This window comes from Pseudopodoces humilis, chromosome 3, assembly GCF_049639895.1.
Source record: "Pseudopodoces humilis isolate 2021_Gansu_Grassland_sample_001 chromosome 3, ASM4963989v1, whole genome shotgun sequence".
Classification (NCBI taxonomy): domain Eukaryota; kingdom Metazoa; phylum Chordata; class Aves; order Passeriformes; family Paridae; genus Pseudopodoces; species Pseudopodoces humilis.
The window spans coordinates 22,226,725-22,245,219 of NC_142202.1; the positions used below are offsets into that span (position 1 = coordinate 22,226,725).

General features: G+C 41.8%; 1 protein-coding gene and 1 long non-coding RNA gene across 3 annotated transcripts in view; one reads left to right on the forward strand and one right to left on the reverse strand.

The window, feature by feature from the left end:
* Positions 1 to 4,188: 4,188 nt before the first annotated feature.
* On the forward strand, positions 4,189 to 10,023 carry LOC148184604 (uncharacterized). The gene is made up of 3 exons (XR_015772313.1): positions 4,189 to 4,327; positions 8,939 to 9,044; positions 9,702 to 10,023. It is a non-coding gene; the product is annotated as an uncharacterized LOC148184604 (long non-coding RNA).
* Positions 10,024 to 10,350: 327 nt separating this feature from the next.
* HHAT (hedgehog acyltransferase) overlaps positions 10,351 to 18,495 on the reverse strand; it is a 146,634-nt gene continuing 138,489 nt past the window's right edge. For both annotated transcript variants that reach the window (XM_088053830.1, XM_088053831.1), the window contains one exon: positions 10,351 to 12,511. In XM_088053830.1, coding sequence (XP_087909956.1) covers positions 12,420 to 12,511 — 92 coding nt within the window. In that variant the 3' untranslated portion in view covers positions 10,351 to 12,419. The remainder of the gene's footprint in view (positions 12,512 to 18,495) is intronic.

Here is an 18,495-nt window from a genome sequence, read left to right on the forward strand (position 1 = left end):
CTTAGAAATGAAGGATCTCTGAAAATAAGACTTTGCCCCTTCACAAGAAAATGCTTGTAGACAGTGTAAAGAAAAAACCCAAACAAAAACCAAAGCCTCAGTTTTAACTTTGTTCTGGCATAGTGCTTCTGCCATTTAACAACCTGCTAAATGACCTGCATCATTCTAAAAGAGATGATGTGTTCCACTTTAACTATATGGTGTAATTAAATGTCAGCCAAAAGAAGGTAGTTGAGAAAAGGAACCTGTATTATGATTTGGTCAAATGGGAACTTCTGAAAGTTCATGCTTCAGTGGTTACAAAGAATACAAATATGCAGCACGTGAAAAAGGATTAAAAAATCAAACCCCAGCCCTCACCCCTACTTTGTTCAGATGCATTTACTTCTGTCTGGTATTACAAGTGTACTTTTGAAAACACCATTCTTCCTTTAAATCTCTTCCACAGTTCTGGCCTGAATCCCAGCGGGCACCCTGTTTAACAGCTTCGAAGGTGATGTTCTGTTTCTACAGTACTTCCCTTTAAGGAACTGAACAAGATACTTACTGTGACTATCTGGTGATATATTTTCAATCACTCTTAACCAATCTGTGAAAAAAATTACTACATAATTTGTCTTTACTATATAAACAACAATGTGTATGATTACACTTGTGCAGATGTGTGTACATACACACATATATATATATATAATATCTATGTATAGATAAGTCTGTGGATTGCATTTCTGTTAAGTAAAAGCACATTCCTCATTAATTCCAGTCCAAGAAGAGAGCTTAAATCTTCCTGGTAGACATCCACTGAGTGTCCTGTTAGTGTCTTGTTTGTTAACTGTTGAACTTCTAAGGCCATGATTTTTGATTTTTCTAGCTGGCCTCAACTTCATACTGTGAGTCTGGTAAATAGTGTGACTGAGAGAAGATCTGGTGAGGATCATGATAGTCAGGAAAGAGAAATTCATGTGAAATTGGAAAAATGGTGTATCCTAGTTACTGGGGATAAGGCTCATAAGCTGCTGTTTCTGGCTCACAGTATCTCTGAAGCCAAGCTGCCCTGGTAGTGTTTCCCATGGCTTTTCCTGCAAGAGAGATGGTGGAATAGATGGATTCACTTTTTTTCTGGTACCAGGGGCTGTCTCAAAGGTGCTGAGCCTAGCCTTCTTCTCATGGGCAGCAAAAAACACGGTTGCTGCACCTCTGCTTTCTTGTCCTGGTGTTAGGTGGTAAAAAGCATCTTCTACTAAATTTTTCATTTCCACATAGTCTCCTGTGGGTGTATTGGCAATAACAAAGTCTGTGTTTTAGCTGCACTTGTGATACATCAAGACGAACTTTTTAGAGAGTCCCGTGCAGGGGAAGCTCCAGAGATTTGAGGCGAGGCACAGTAGGATACTGCGTCCTCCAATCTGACATCATTTTGACCACATTATTGTGGGAAGCATTGATTCAATTAAATTAAAATAAAGCTTTTTTTGCAATAAGATATATCCAGCATTTAGCCTTAAGACCCTTTCATAAGTGATATAATTCAAACTGTGATTCCATTCTTCTTCCTTCTTAATGTTCTGTAGTATTTACAGTGTTGCCTAAAGATGAAGCACTTTGATTAGCTTTCTAAATCTAATGGAAATCACTTGCTGGTAATCACATTTCTTTCTCCACTTATTGCCTTCTTATTAGGATAATTAATTACTCCAATTGCCCTCTCCCCTCATAAAACAAAGAGACATAGCTATTGTCTATACACTTTTATATATCAGGGAGCCAACCCATCAAATTGCAAAAGTGTTTTGGTTTAGATACTTTTTTCTACAGATCAACAAAGCTAATGTGAATTTACCTGCAACTGTAATTTGTTTCAAGCTGATTGTTGAGTGTTGTGTAAACATATTTGATGTGTAATCCCAGAACATTTCTGTAACTAGATCCAAATGCCTAATATTAACTAAACAGTTCAGGGTTTTCACTACCTGTTCTGAAAGGCTCATGGGTTTTTTTCTTCTTCCCACTAAATCTGTGACCACTAACATAGAAAAAGAATCATTTTAGCTGTAGATGAAAGAAGTTCAATAATCTTGTATCAGGATGAATTACTATATAAAGAAATACCAAGTTTTCCAATGAATGTGTTATATTATTGTACCTACATACAATCAATATTTGTACATCTGTTGGAGACCTGTCTGCGTTTCAATATTTAGCCACCACTGCATGGACACTTGATTGATATGCAGTTAATGCAGTTGCTTTGGCGCTTTTCAATGTACTTCACTTGTTTTTATCCTTTCAGAAATCCACCAAATACTCTCAGTTCTTTTTCTTTGCATTTGTCACTTTGTTCAATGAAGCATGACTAGAAACAGAGAATGAGTAGATACTATTTTTGTGGTCAGCAAAGCAGCTGCCAGTAGATAGACAGTGTGTGTATGTATGTATGCATACGCACTGTCTGGGAATGTTTCAGATACAAATGCAGCCACCTCCATTAATGATATCCCTAGTCAACATTTTTAAACAAGCACAAATAATATTTGTAAAAAAAGAAGTTTAATTTTATTTATTATAGTAATAAACTATTTTATACATTACTGTTGCTTTGGTGTGCTTTTCTCTGTGTTGAATATATGCTCATAAGATCAACAAGGTGGTTTTAAATTACTCTCTGGAACTTCTGGCTAGCAGTTTTGTTGCTGTTGGTTTGTATCTCAAGTGTTATCAGTGGAGCAGTGGGATGTTATTGCTTTGGTTGTAAATGATTCAGGTTGTTTTTCAGGTTTTTCTGCTGTATATCAGTGCAAAGGGACTCACATTTCCAGGTTCACTGTAAATTAAACTTAGGTGCTCTGTAAAGTGAATATCCTGACACCCTTGGCAGTGTTCAGTGCTGTGGACCTCAGTCGTGCCCAGGTATCTGCAGAGCAAAAAGAGATCACCAGACCCCAGAGGATTGTCTGTGACCTGTCTGAAATGATTGTCCCATGTCCTGAAGGTACATATCTGTAATTGATCTTTGTTTTAGACTGTGTTCACTACTGCAGTATCTGAGAACTTCTACAGAACTCATGGAAAACAGAGATCAAAGAACCTTCTGGTTTCCTGTCATCTGCTGCAGAAGATAGTGACCTCACCATGGACTTACACAAAGACAGACCCCACAGAGGAAGCCCCTGGCAGTGACAGGCAGCAGTGAATGTTACTTTGTTGGCTTCCTTAGCAAGGGAATCAGTAAACAAAGGTCATGGGAATGGGAGATCCTTTCAGATCAGGATGAACACACGTGACAGGGTCACAGTCAGCAGTCATTCCTGCAGGCCAGAAGCCATGCTGGAAGTTTATACAAAGTTTTAGTCTTCAGGATGTCAGCCTGGGCCCTGTGAGCTTTGCAGCCATTTTTGTGGTTCATTCTCCATCCTCTCACACAAGGGTCTGCTGAATGTGGCTGTCACCTGTATTAAGACACTGCATGGGATTGTCAATCTAATCTCAAGAAAAACAGCAATAAAGCATAAGCTTTCAGACTGCTGAGCTGGGGCGGAACTGTACGGAGAGCAGCCAAGGAGCACAATGAGGAGCTATTTTTAACACCATTTCTGCATCCACTGTCATATGTGGTGTGACAGGATCTCTCGTCACTCGCATTGTTTCTCTGGCCAGCATGAAAATCCAGTTTTCTTTTGCATGATGTTATACACTGTCCTTATACTTACTAGAAAAGGGACAATTACCATAGTGAAGGCATGTACTTTCACTTGGGTTTTTTTGGTAGTTTTTCTGGGGGTCTCTAGAGGCTTTTGTGCTCATTTTGTGAATTCTTCACTATATTCTTTGCTGTTGCATTCCTTGGAGCCTCCCTGGCAGCGCTCCAAGCTTCAGTGCAGGAGGGGTAGCAGGGGCTACACAATGCTCCCCATCAGTTTCTCTCCCCTCAGCAGCCCCACAGCATTTCAAACCAAAGGTAATTAGCTGCAGCACTTTTTGCCCAGATTTGAGTGCCAGATTGCAAAGGCTCAAAGGCACGCTGCCCGTCAGCCCTGTGCTCAGCTGGGCAACAGCAGCCTCAGCAGCTGTGAGCAGCCTCAGGCCCACCTGCACCAGCCCCTGCTCCTCATTCCCTCCACCTGGGAGCACATTCACAGCAGGGACAGAAGGTTTTTAAAGCACTGATTTTTCTCAGAAATAGCTGGAGCAGGTATTGTCATTCTGTTTGGTTATGAATTAGTGTGCAGCTGCTGGGGACACCTGCCAGGCACACGGGGTCTTTACCCGTCTGGGTGTGCAGCAGCAGGAACTCCCGGCAGCGGTCAGCAGTGCATCAGCTTGTGGGGAGGTGAGTGCTGCCTACGCAGTTTTAAGTTCTGCATTTGGTAATGGAGGTTCTTTAGTTGCTCTGTGGTGCATTTTAAAGCTGTGTTAAAGTCAGAAGCACTCTGTCTCTAGTGCTTTTTTGCAGTGGAGTAAAGACAACCAGCACAAACCAGCTCTTCTGTGCTGTGAGAGCCAGTGGGACTGAACTGCAGCAAATCCTTCCCCCTCACACATGTGTGCAATAGCAATGGGTTTTATTTGCTCCCAGAGCACTAAGTAAAAATCAAAACCATTCCTGTTCAGCATGTCCCAGCAGTGTGTGTGCCTGGTGCAGGGCAATGCTCAGGAGACCCCAACAAAGCTCGGGGAGAGCACTGAGCCCCTCACCCAGTGGGAAGCAGGTGCTGCCCCCAACACGGAGGCTTGAGGAGACCTTGGCTGATTAGCTGTTCTCTGTGCTTGCCTTCTGCTCCAGGAGTTAGGCTGGTTAGTAAGGATGTGTAGCCAACCAGAAAATGCTGGGAAGGATGCTGTGTTGCTATGGTATCTATTGCTGCCAGAGGTGTCAGGGGTTTAATTGCAACACACATATAAAGAATCTCAGCCAATACAAGTATTTTCACCTAGAAGATTGAGTCTGTGCTTCTTTCATTCTAACTCACCACAACTTCTGTGTTGGTATGTGGCAGCTGGGGGAACTAACATGTCCTGTTCTTGAAAGACAGGATGAGTAAAAACCTGTGAGAAATCCAAAAAAGGCATTAGGGAAAGTGAACTCCTGAAGCCTGTCAGAAGTAGCTACCAAGATGCTCATGCACAGCTGTATCTGTAAAATACATGTGCTCAAGCCTTGTCTTTTTGCTTTTTTTTCCCTTTCCTTTTCCATTCCTGCTTCCCCTTTCCTAATTAAGTTCAAGTCCTTACATAGCACAGCCAAATTCAAATTTAAGCTGCCCCATGGCACAGGTGTAGGTTTAAAACAAGCTTAAGTTTGGCAGCTCCATCCATCATCACCAATTCTGAAGCTTTCTCCCTGCAGCTCCACTTTAAGTACTTACGGAGGCAGGAGTGTCTGAGAAACCTTGCAGAGGTTTTGGTTCTTTTTAAGATTTGCTTCCTTGTAGAGATTTTCTTGAAGATATTTCTGTTTAGGTGGATGAGGGTGAAGTATGAGCTTTGCTATTAATTCCTGCCTGGGGAGGGGGACACAGACCCCCTGTAAATGTCACTGCAGTTTCTATGTGCAAATCTGAGGGGTTTATGCTTTTGCACTGGAATTTCCTTCCACATTCCCAGTCTCCCAGCTTACAAAACTGGGGGCACAAAGAAACTTTGGCTGTCTATTACACATGTTGATTTTCTATAAAAGGAAGATTATGGCTTCTTCTTCATCAGGGGCTGCCACTTGGGGGAAATGCTAAGCAGCAGTAGCACAGGGAGTGCACTACTAAGCCTGGGAGCTACTGTGTGCTCAGCAATGGGACCAAAAAGACAGCTCAACAAGAAAAGCAAGCAGGGCTTAGAAAGGAGAAACAGATTGCTTTCAAAACTCTCCAGCAATCTTTTTTGGTGAGTTTTACAGTTAAGCAGAAGGTACTTTAGAAGAACCAGTGATAACAGGAAAATGTATTGAACACTCTCAGCATGAGAACTGGGAAGAAAGCTAAGATAATCCATATAGTGCCCCAAGTCAACATGAAGTATTTATTTTTTTTCCCTTTAGAATGATAACACTGCACATACAACCTGGATAGTGGAAATGAACAGAAAAAAATGTAAAGCTGTTCAGCTGAAAGCTAAATTGGAAGAAGCATCCTTTAGGAAAGTGTACAGGAAGTGTGCATGAAATACTGCATGAAATTACAATTCTGCCAACACAAATCATAAATAGCTCTGTAAAACGGGGGTGGGTGCCTCTCATTTGTGAGCAGCAAATAGAGCAGCTATGGCCAGGTGTGCTGAAAGGCTGCAGGCTGGTTGCTCTGACCCCAGTGTAAACCAGGGAGAAGAGTGTAAGGTCACAGCAGCAAATGGAAGCAGCATATAATGTAGCTGAAGTACAGCCCTGGATACCCATCTTTGTAGCTTGAATTTGCTGCATTTCCTTTACCCAGGAAAATCCGTTATGGAGGAAACCTGTCTGTGTCTCACATAAGCATCCGAGGAAAACCTTGGAAAATGAGGTGTGAGAGGGTGGGTTTCTAGGTTACACTCACAGAGGGGGGCAGACATTAGGGAGGGAGCAGGAAAGGGAAGCACAACACTGGCACAAGGGCAAATCGGACTGACTGCCCAGGAAGCTCCTTTGGCTGGGGGTTGTAAAGGGCTGTAGCCCTCTGAGTCATGATTTGCCTGCTGGAAGAAGCTGTGAGATACTTTACCCTGCCTCAGTTGTCTCTGCCACTGTCAGAGAGTGCCCTTGGGTTACTGCCAGCAGTCTCAAAGTTTTAAAGATTAAGTTTGGAAACCTGATTAGTATGAAAATGTAATTTTTCTTAAAATAGACATTTCCTCAACCAGCAAGAACCCTCAAGTACTCCAAAAGTGGCATGTTATTTTATTTTGAATGGCCATCATACTTTTTAAAGCCTTACACCTATGTCAGGCCTCATACCCAACCTGCAGTTCATGGTGTCAGCAGTTATTGGCATAACTGTTTAAAACAAGCAGGATGTCTTCAGACCCTTTGGAGGTCTCTTATTTTTAGCAAGTGATGTTTGGCAGGACTTGATCAAATTGAGGAACTTTGAGAAGAATAACCTGAGTGAAAGTTGGGCAGATGGCACCAGCAGTGGTGTGTGAAGTGTGGGTCAAAAGAGTTGGATCCAAAGGTAGCCTTGAGAAAGGATGCCAAGAGCTGGGGAAAGGCAGTGGAGAGGTCACTGAAGTGGCCTGGAGCAAATATATGACCAAATGCAAGTTATTAGCCTGTGATTTCAGCATGAATTACCACCTCAGCACAAAACTATTACCACAAGAGTAAAGAAACCCATAAACTATAAATTAGCAACAGCATCACTTCAAGAACTGTCTCATAAATGCTTATTTTTATCTCTGAATTGTGGCTTATTATATGGTAATCCTCCCACATATCTGAGCCCCTAAAGCAACCTTCATCCTTCTGGCAGTAGTCTAAAAAAAAAAAAAAAATCAACTGGACCTAATTTTTTCCATGACTTGCCTTTTAATTAATTTACGAACAGTGTAGCTGTTTCTGATCTTCTAGTATCATTTCCAGTTCTTCTATTTTTGCCACCTAATTTTGGAAACTCAAATGCGCTAGTGCAGGGATAAAAATGCTGCGGTCCATAAAACTTAATTAATTTTGTCAAGAAAGATCAGCTCCAGAAGGAGTGCCAATACAATTTAAATGCCACAGGTCATAACTGAAGTTATATTTCTGTGCTACTTCTTCAGTAAACTTTAATTTTAAGTGGCTGGCTGATACACCTGTCTGCAACGATTCACTTCAGCTACCTGACCATATATAAAGCTTTTCTTAAATCCCTGTGGATAGAATGCATTTCTGTTACCTGCAGGCTGACCATTGCTGTGGAAGGCACAGGCCACAGGTAGCCCATTTAATTTGTTCTGTTGCTGAAAGGTGCTGATATGCAGCTACCTAAGGCTATTTACACATTGAGCTGCCCCTGGATATTAAGAAAGGTGGTGCGGCTTAATTCGTGGTCAAAATCTACCTGTTAGATCCTGATGTTAGCTTAACTTGTTCTCACATGGATCTCTGTGATTCCCAGCACAAGGAATGAAGAGATTTTTGAACATAGTTTTAATCCTGGCATCATCTCTAGTGGGTACAGAGTGCACACCCCTTTTTCCTCTTGGAGCAGTTCACTTACATTGCTGAAGCTTGTGGGAACTAAAGGGAGCGGTGCTGAGGCCTCCTCAAAGTTGAGCCTTGACACCCTTCAGCTCCGTCTCTTGTGCAGTGCCTAAAGTGTATCATATCCACTAGAATTTTCCTTTTCCAGTCCTCCTGGGCATTGGTGGCATCTGGAAAAACCGCTCAAGCTTGGAGCTGCCAGTGCGGGTCCCCTAGGCTGAGGATGGCTGAGCCACATTGTCCATCCGTAGGCTGGGTGTAGGTGACTGGTGCCACAGGCAGCTGGGACTCATTCTCACATGCCCTGCCAGGACCTGTGTTGGATGTGATTGTTTTTGCATGAAGCAGAAAATTAAAAACCACCAAAGTTGTCTTCATTGTCTTCTTTACACATAACTAACAGAGGAGCCGCTCCACAAGCAGCTCCTGGTTGGACTGTTGAATTCAGTGCATGTGCACAGAACACCCCTGGGTATCCATGGGGACCCACCAGGAAGGGTTGGCTCTCAGAGGTCCCATAATGCAAGAAATGATCTATTGTAATGCAGATTTCCCCTCTTCCTCAAAGATGTAACAGGCACAGTGTTCTTCACACAGGCTTTGCATTGAGCAGTATTTCAGCTATCCTTGCTGGATTAAAATATATGCCTTGACTAACAAGTGGCTGTGTGCTGGGAGTTATTTTGGAAAGCAATAATGAGCTGCACTACTTGTGGAAGGGGGGGAAACTATAAAGAACCGTGAGGAGAAGTTGTGACAGACCATGCATAGCAATCTCCTTGCTCTTCACAGCTTCTTGAAGACTATCCTGCCGCTAAACCAGAGGAAGGAGAGCCTTTCCCCTCAGCAAGTGCAAACTGTGACCGGCTCAAGGGTTAGTGCTGACGAAGAAAATTAGGTGGGTGTGCAAGAGAAAGGACAGGCCTTGCGTTATTGCTGTGACTAATAACAAAATTGCTGCAGGTTTTCGCAGTTAAGCTGTTTTTCTTCTGACCTATGGTAAGCTGGCTATTCCAGCTAAGCTGCTTTTAGCTCTCAGATGTGAAAGAGATAGGTGAGCAAAGCCTTGCTCACCCTCTAATCAATGCAGAATTAAAGAAAGAGCTACTTAATATAATCTTCCCCAGTAATGACAGTGGCTCTGTTAACTAAGGAGGGGCTAGAGCAAGGGTGGGTGTGTGTGTGCAAGAGACTTTACTACAGCTTTGTGGTAACCATTAAAGCCATATCTCACTATATATTACACTTGCTAGTCACTTAGACAGCTTTTCAAAGTCGCTTGTGAACTCTTCTTGTCAGTAGCCATTGTGTAGCTGTTCAGCTCATTATCAGAGCCACCACCTTTGGAGTTTTTTCTGGTCATTGCACTTTTGTGGCTTTTAGGGTCTTACAGCAGTAGTAGTCAGTGTCTGCTGCTCCCCTCACCCCAACCAGAAGTGCTCCCCTTTGGCGCAAAATGGCAAATGTCTTACTTTGGTCATGTCTGTCCTTGTCACCTGTTTCCTACACCCCTTAGCTAGCTTTTTCTCAGTGTTTGGAGGTCTCTTTCTCCCAGGTCTCTGCAAACCTTCCCCACTTTAGGACAGAGGCCTTGCTTGGAGGATGGCACTTTGGGCTACCACACAATTACATCAGGTGCCAAATGAAGAATCACTTCTCAGGCCACACTGAGGAATGTGTCTCCAAGCTCAAGGAGTAAGTGAACAGCAAGTTTGGAGTGCTTCAGGTGGAGAGTTGTGTGCTGCCTGACTGAACGCACCCCATGCTGACAGCTGCTGTATATGCAGGACTAAGAAGGAACTTTGTGAGTGGGAAGCATCATTTTATGTGCATGCTGCTCTTCTCAGAAATTTCACATGCTTAAGTCTTTCCTTAAGCCAGCCACAAAAGGCTTATTTGCTTTTTAAACTCACACCATTAGGGAAGGCATGTTCCATGCAGTGCACAACAGGGAGAAAAGTGACCAGTCTGCATTGCACCCATCCTGCAGGCTTCCAGTGCATAGCAGTGTTTCTCCACAACAGTGGAATGCATATTTTTCTTACACAAGGCTATAGTTTCCCAAGACAGCTCTCAAGCCAACAGTCCATTTCAGCTTTATTTATAGAAACAGAAAAACTTACAAAATTATAAAAGATATAAAAAGCACCAAAAAAAAACAGAAAACTATTTTAGTTCAGAAATAAGCATGCTCTATATGACCTTCAGGGTCATTTCCATATTGGAGACGGAAGTTCTGCATACATACAAATTGGAATCCAATCACTCAGTAGCACTTCGGTTCATGTAATAATGGTAATCAATAAGACTCTGAACAGATTCATGAATTTTTGCTCTAATGTTAATTCCGTTTAATTACAAAGTTTGAGCAAAGTCTGAGAAAGTTCTTGCCCTTAGCTCAGTGTTGCCCCAAAATGGAAGCCAATCTCAGATCCTTTTAGTAAATTCAGAGGCTTAGAGCCATATACTCTGTGGCAGAGAAAATCCCTGTGGTCATCATCCAGTCAGTCACGAGAGCCATGTCTTTGGCCAGGCAGCATTCAAGGTAAGTTATTTTCAACAGGCCATGGTGTCTCCTAGAAATAGCTTCCAGGGGAAATCATGGCATTCTCATGGTGGGGGAGCTGGGGGACTCTTCAAATAAAAGGCTGGAGATTCTGCTTTGAAACAGCAAGGGATGAGCTTTTCTCTGCATGGACAGAGAGCTGAAGCCTCTGCCCTTATTTCTTCAGAAATAAATGGAGGGTAACAAGAAGGCTGCCATAGTTGTGAGCAGCAGAGACATCAGAAATGCAGGCAATGAGCAGAAGCCTGTCTCAGGAACTGAATTTCTTGTTGAATGGATAAGTTACATCAGACTTGGCTGAAGCTGCAGGAGTGATGGACAGTAGGATACTAATTCCCAACAGGCTGAAATGTCTGCCAGGGACATGGAACAAGTTTTGACATGCTTTGGGTGGAGGAAGCTGCTTTTGGAAGAACTCTACTCCAGAACTTGTGGCCTTTTGACCATGGCTAGGGGGAATGTCTAACTTTAGAAAGACTAAAGGTCTTCTGGCTGCTCTTCAGTGTCAGTTTAAAACAGAACAGTGTAGGAAACACCCGTAATATCAGACAGGGGAAGGGTCTCCCCTTAGAAAACAACATGTGCCAAAGCAACCTGCAACCTGGACACCTGTAGGTGTGACCTTCCCAGCTTTGGACAATACAACTTTTGGGCAAAGATGCTGCTGTTACAGGTCTGGCTGTGGCCAAAGGATATGAAGCTCCAGCTAATTTGGTGCCACTGTATTGGACCATTCTGTTTTTTTTTCTAAAGCTCTTAAAAAGTTCCTCCCAGGGTATCTGCAATATATTGCAGGAGCTGATTGCTTGGACACCACAGAATGAAGCAGACTGAACAGATTTACCATTCACCCAGACTGGAGATATCTCCTTTTGTAACAGAACAATACACGAGGCAGACTCAACAGTCTGAAGGTGGTATTAGCCCCAAAATAAAGGTAGTATTTAATGCTTTAGCTCTAAGACAAGGCAGAGACCACTTAAAGCCCAAGGAGCTTTAAGAGCTTATTTGATTAAAAAGGAAAGCTGTTCTGTAAGAAAAGACCTTTCTCCCTACTCACTCTTTTTAAAGAAACAAAACCATTTCTAAGGTTACCAAAAAGGTGTTATTTTAAAGGCAAGATTTTAAATGAAGACATTAAAAAGAAAAAGTAGGCTTTGCTACAGTAGGTGAAAAAGTAGCTTAAGGCAGAACTACTCCAGTCAATGAGAATACAAAATGTTCTAGCTTATGTCAGAAAGCAATCAAGAAGAACTGATGAGCATCATGCCCTTCACAGAGTAGTGTAAGTGCAGGGCACAGCCCTACATGCCCCTGGACACCATTTGTGAGAGACTGGGCTTTTTGAATTCTCCAAGGTAGAACTTTTTTTTTCTTCAATATCTCAAAATAGGCAGCAAAACATGAAAACAACCCTCAACATATATAAGATACCTGTTCTGAGATGCATGCTTCTAATGTACAGAGTCACAAAGATGCTGTTTTACAAAAATAACATTATTTAAAATGCTTCATAATTTCTCCCCACCCCCAGCCGCAGCCCATCAGTGTTTCTGCAGTTCAATTACTGCATTTGCAATCCAGAATCAATTAAATGAGCTTTTGGTTTTAATACATGGACTGAAGACTTGGTCTGGCTCACCCTTGTGCAGATAGAATATCCAGTGTAGAAAAACCATCAACCTGCCTTAATTGTTTGCATCATTCCTAATGTGCAGTGTACTTCTGCTCCCATTCAATTCCAACATGAGCATAGCAGTACAGGAACCCAAGAACAGTCAGTGTCGCCCATGGCCAGCCTATAAATAGAAAAGATAGACAATTCTAGTCAGAATAATTAATGACTACTTCAAGTAGAAATACTCTTGGGATGACCAATTTATAATGCTTCTAATTAATTTTATTAGCAATTCAGTCTCATAACTAAGTAGAGTCAACCCACAAAATTTGAAAAGTAAAATTGTCTAAGCTCCAAGGTTGCCTGACCCCCTGGCAGTCCTTGTCTTTCTCGTTTTCAGGGAGCTGGACCAGATTTATTCCTGTTGAATTACAAAGGTCTGTTTTGATCCTTTCCTTTGGATCTATCAAGTGGATTCCCCCAATGAACCCTGATGCTTTAAGCTGGTTATGATGCTTCCTAGGCACAAAGGGATGCATAGCCACAATGAAGATTATTAAAAATCTGAACAATTAAAAATCTATTCTAAACAATTCTAAAACAATTCTAAAACAAAATCTATTTTAAACAATTCAAAATCTGTTCTGCAAAAGGAGTCTGGGTGTAAGGCCTGATATACCCCTCTACAGCCCACTAACAGGTAATGTGTGTCAGTGAAGAACAGACAGACCTCTCTGCCTGATTTGCCTGATGCCCAGGTTATTTTTTAACTATAAAGACTCTTCCAATATATAAAACCTTTGCTGGGGAAATAATGTTTCATTATTATTTCAAATTTCTTTTTAGCAAAAGCCACCACCTTTTCACTCAAACTTATCACAGCAAACAGCAGTAAGCAGGTCACAAGCCAAAAGGTCTATTGCTTTCCAGTAGAGTTGTAAATAATTTGAGAAGTCTGTTATCAAGTAAATAATTTTGCATTCTTTGATAGCCTTCCTGACACCTCTGTTTCCTTTTTCCATTCTCCTCCTTTCTCTAGAATTCATGAAATTTAAATCTTACAGGTTGAAATCCTCAATGCTAGGCCCTGATGTTTTCTAGTGTGTGTTGTCTGGGGAAAGGGGACAGAGAGGAAGGTGTTTGATGCTTTTTTTTTAATGGCTTTTTTTGTTGACATGAAAATTTTGTTCATGTGCATGAATGGTTTGTCTGCTGTCCTAGAACTACCATTATCTGCTTCTGAAAGAAAAGCTGCCCTTCTTGGGGAAAACTCTGATCTAAAGGAACCTACTGGCAGACATGAGATTCCCCTTTGGCCTGGAAGAAGGGATGGAGGAAGCCATAGCCTCTGCACAGCATGATACTTCAGGAGGAGCTCTTTCTGAAGGTATATTTACAAGGCACTTTGCAGGCTGGTTTTGTTCAGCCTCCAAGCTAATTCCAGTCAGGGGACAGTTTAATTGTGCTCACATCCAGCTGAGCCTTAGCTCAACACTCTGGTCACAGCAGAATTCACAGCCCCAGACTCAGTCCTGCACTCCTGGGGATGGCATGTGCTGGGACCCTTCCTCTGTGCTCCAAGAGCTGGGCAGTGTCACACTTCATCCTGGAACAGGTTCAGAAAAAGTTGCATCCCTCTGCAATGAATAGCTGTACTTGTTTCATGATTTTATATATATATATATATATATATATATATATATATATATATATATATATATATATTCTCGCCTTGCTTTGTGGTGAAATACAGTCCTGTAACCTGATTTTCATGGAGACATTTACAAATATTAATCCCTTGTCTTCACAACACCCTGAAGTGAAATTATACTTTTGTTTAATTATTTGTTTCACAAAACAAATTTGCTGAGGTATCTCCAAAGGGATTTTTAACCATAAAAGTCTTGGTTTTATTTCAGCGAAATTAGCCTACTGCAGATTGGGTTTTACCTTCAATAGCAAGCTAAAGCCCAGCTGTGCTTTGTCTCTGCTAAAATTGCATGTGAAAGTATGTCAATAGATGTAATAAAAACATACCTCTTCTGGCAGCAATATTGTGGTGGCTGCTTTATACAGACAGAGCCAGAAAATTAAAAAAGGACTGAGTCTAGAATTGTTCTTGTGTTTTACGGGCACTTTGGAAATTTGCTAGTTACATGTTTTGCATTTTTAAATACTGTAAAGCTCTGGCACACAGAAAATGTGCCAACAGTGGATGACTTGCTTGCTCTCCTCAACCAGCATATTACAGATCTTATCAGAATATGTAGCTATGCACTGGAAATATTTTCTAGATGTCTTAGATTTCTGATAATATTCCTCCACAGTGCCCAAAACCTGGGTTCACAGGGTTCTTAGCCACTATATTCAAGCTTGTGGTAATCCTCCTGAAAAGCAGGGAGTCTGTCTTGTAGTGTCAGGGATGGCATTCAGCACATCATCTCCTCCTGATCTAACAAAGGTGAGAAGGAAGGGGGAAGACAAAGTGACCCCAATATGGGTAAAGGATAAGGGGATTTTAAAAAATTTAATCTTGTTACTGTTCTTCTAGAAGGTGCTGCACAATCCCAGAGCATTTCTTGCTGCACAAGTAGGAGGCAGCTCCAAGCAGGGGTAAGGGGGCCTTGCCCTTTCTTACCATACTGGAACCATGTGCAGTGCTGGTGAGTGTGGGGAAATGCATGTGAGTGAAGCAAAGGCATCATGTTCTGCTACTTGGCAATCCCAGATTAGCTCCAGCTCACTCAAGGCAGATTTGCACAGGTGCATCCACACGTGAGAAGCCCAAGGCCAGCCTGAAGCAAGCAGGGGACTTTTAAACTGTTTTCACTCATCTGTTCCATTTTAGGACTGGATATACAATAAAGTCATTGAAAAATCTGAAGAAGTTGGTCTCTAGAAGGTGACAATGTAGGGAAGGACACGTGGAGCAATGCTAATCCAGCAAGGCTGCAATTTCAAATTCTGCCCAGCGTGTGTTTTTCCTTGTAGGTGACCTCCATAAAAAAACAGCAGCACGAGCTGCTCTCTTGCAAGGTAAGGTCGCAGAATCCTTTTCTGGCTTCCATGGTTTCTCCTTGTAAACCCAAGCAACCAAACAGTACCGATGGCCTTGGATCCACAGTTCCAAGGAAATTTCCTCCTTTTACCCTGGGCCAGCCTCTTAGGGTATGTTCCTACCTCAGGCCTTCTGCTGCCTCTCATTCTGCTCCTACTCTCAGACACCATTCAGGGGGCTCTTCTTTTTGGCGACTCCTCAGCTTTACCTAATCCCCCTAAACCACTGCACCCTCACCTGTGCTGTACCAGTCTCCAAACTCTACTTGGCAGCATACATGCCTGAATTCTAGATCAGTATCTCGTTATAAAGTTATACATAGAACGTACTCTCCAAAACATTATTGGTTTCAGATCAAGTACTAGGCTCTTATGAAATGACAGAGTTAAGTCTGTCTATTCAAAACCATGTCACATATCACCTTAAATCTTACAGTTACTCGACTGGTTTCAGTAATTTGATTTTGGGCTTGAAGGCTGAGTTTCATGGGACTACATAGATTGTCATAATTTTTTTCACAGAAAGATGAATTTGTGTTCATTAACATATGCTGTTTGTAGATACAAGGACTAGTTAACATGCTGTTTGAAAATCCAGTAAGATTTGTGAGCTTTACCTCCACAAATTTCTTTTAAGACAGCTGGATATCACTTTTAACAAAGGAGCACTGAGTGAAAATCACAACCAAATTCTCTGGTTATGGTGAGATATGCTACTGCACAAAATATTAAATACAAGCTCCTTTGTGAGGAGGAGTGCAAATTTTGTGAAGAGGTAGCAGCAGCACTTCATCCATCCATCCATCCATCCATCCATCCATCCATCCATCCATCCATCCATCTATCTATCACACAACCTCCTCCCAGAGAAGTCTTCAGCTCCAGCTAGGCCTGTGGCACTGCTCTGTCCAACACAGCTCATGGACTTTCCAGGAGTCTTGCTGGTTAAAAACACATTTTAGTATGTTATGCAGTCAGCTTTCAGCCTAATGAGCAGAAGACTTGTTTTCATTACATGATCCAGACAGAATTAATACAAACTTGCTGCAACAGGAACAGCTTTTGGAGTTACTTTTTCAACTTCTTATCTCTCATTCCCAAGTATTTCTGGATACTTTGCAAATGACTAGAAAAGGTCTTATTTCTAGCACACTCTGGATTTTCACAGGAGTGGGGTAAAACTAAGCATTCAGCTGAAGAGTCTGGATCACAGCTCCCAAAAGACCAGTTATATCCTTATTACCTCAGTTCAAATCATTTGAACCAATATTTAATCATGTATCCAGAAGGAAGCTCTTTCAAATCTCCTCATCAGCAATGACAAAGAATCACACTGGCAATATTTTGGGCATATCCAGGGCATATCATCATCAAAACACTACAAAACAGTCCTTTGTTCCCTTCCAACCCATGAGATGTAAGAGAAAGGGGCTGCAGTTATGTTTTGCATTTTCCAAAACTGTCTTAGTGGTTCTTGGACCTAAATGTTATTTTTAGGTGTGCCTTGGCTGCACAGTCCTCAGAAGTCTTCAAGTGTAGAGTAGTTATTAAATCAATTGAAGTCAGAAGAACTAATCTCCCTGAAAAGCTTGGCTGCAGGAGCATACATCTACTCTGACTTTGATTTGGAAGTACCTAAGTTGCTGTAAGGCTTAGCACTCAGGAAAATTTATTCTTAAACAAAAGTTCAAATGTGACAAAGACACTGAAGCAACTCCTCTGTAAAGTGGAATTAAAGAGACAATGGTGGGAAGGAGGGGGAACAGGCACCAGTCTGTCAAGCATAATAAAAAGCCAAAGCAAACCAGCATTTGAGGCCAAGACATCTCTTACCTACAATTACTAACATACTTAGAGGATCAAGAAAAATACCACTTTTTCTGAAAAAAAAAATCCACATGGAGCATCTCCAAATGTTGGGCTAGATAAACTCTGCATTTTTAAATTTTAATTTAATGTCTTTTTGTCACTTCCAGGTGGACTTCTAACCATTACAGCAGGGAATGTCACACAGCATGTGTTACAAACATGGTGCAGTTTTGATACTAAATTAGTCTTCGGATATTTGGAAAAGTAAAACTCTACCTGTTTTCAGCTGTATTGTAGCAAAGCCCTAGCCTGATTCAGAGCAGGTTTTTTTGCTGCTACTTTCAGCCTCCACATTGCACATGTGTCAAAGGACAGGCAATAAATTCTGCCAGCAAACACACAGCTCTCCAAGTCCCAGCTGGGCATCTCCATCCTCCCACCCCATGTAAAGCAGCACACATTCACAGGGTCTATAAATTCAGGACGCCACCTTGCCCCATCATGAGCCCCCAGCTAACAGCTCCCACGTATTTCCCCTCCATGCATTGTGCAGCTTGGGAGCAGAGGAGCTCAGCCAAGGGGAACCAGCTTGGGAGATTAGGTAAGGCTGACCAGAACTATTCCTACAGATTTCCAGACATTGAAGACACTCTAGTTGGTGGGTGTGGAAAAGGTTCAAATATTAATAATAAGTATTACTGTACAATAGGTAGTATTTCAAAGGAAACCCAGGGAAGTGCTGTAAGTATAACTCAGATCTGTCCCATGCACCATCTAGAAACATGACTGCGAAGGACAAAATTCTAAGCTTCCAGGTCTAGACCTGAACCTCAGCCAGGTACACTGGCAGTAACCACAAAAGCTGCCTCTTCAATAGACATGAAGCATTTTCCATAAAAGGCACTAAACAAATGTGTAACGTAGCAGTCTACTTATCTGAATTTTAAATCATACCATCCTGAAGAATGCTTACATCTGTTGCTAAGTGAGTACTTATCACTGTAGTGAAAAACTGAAAATGGAGAGATAACAGTACAAGACCATCAGCTGCAACACAGGATGACCACAAATCATTTAGATCAGCATTACTGAAAGCAAAAATCCAAAGTCTCTTAGTGTTCTCATAATACACATAGGTTAGATTTAGTAGGCAGAGGTCACATAAGTTGTGGCTCTCCTGTGTTCTTACTGTGCATGGAATCAGGCTTTACCATAGCTAAAATAATTTTACTTTTATGTTTGATGGCACTGAAGAAAGTTGTGTGTTGACAAAGACTTTCTTAAGCAACAAGATATCAG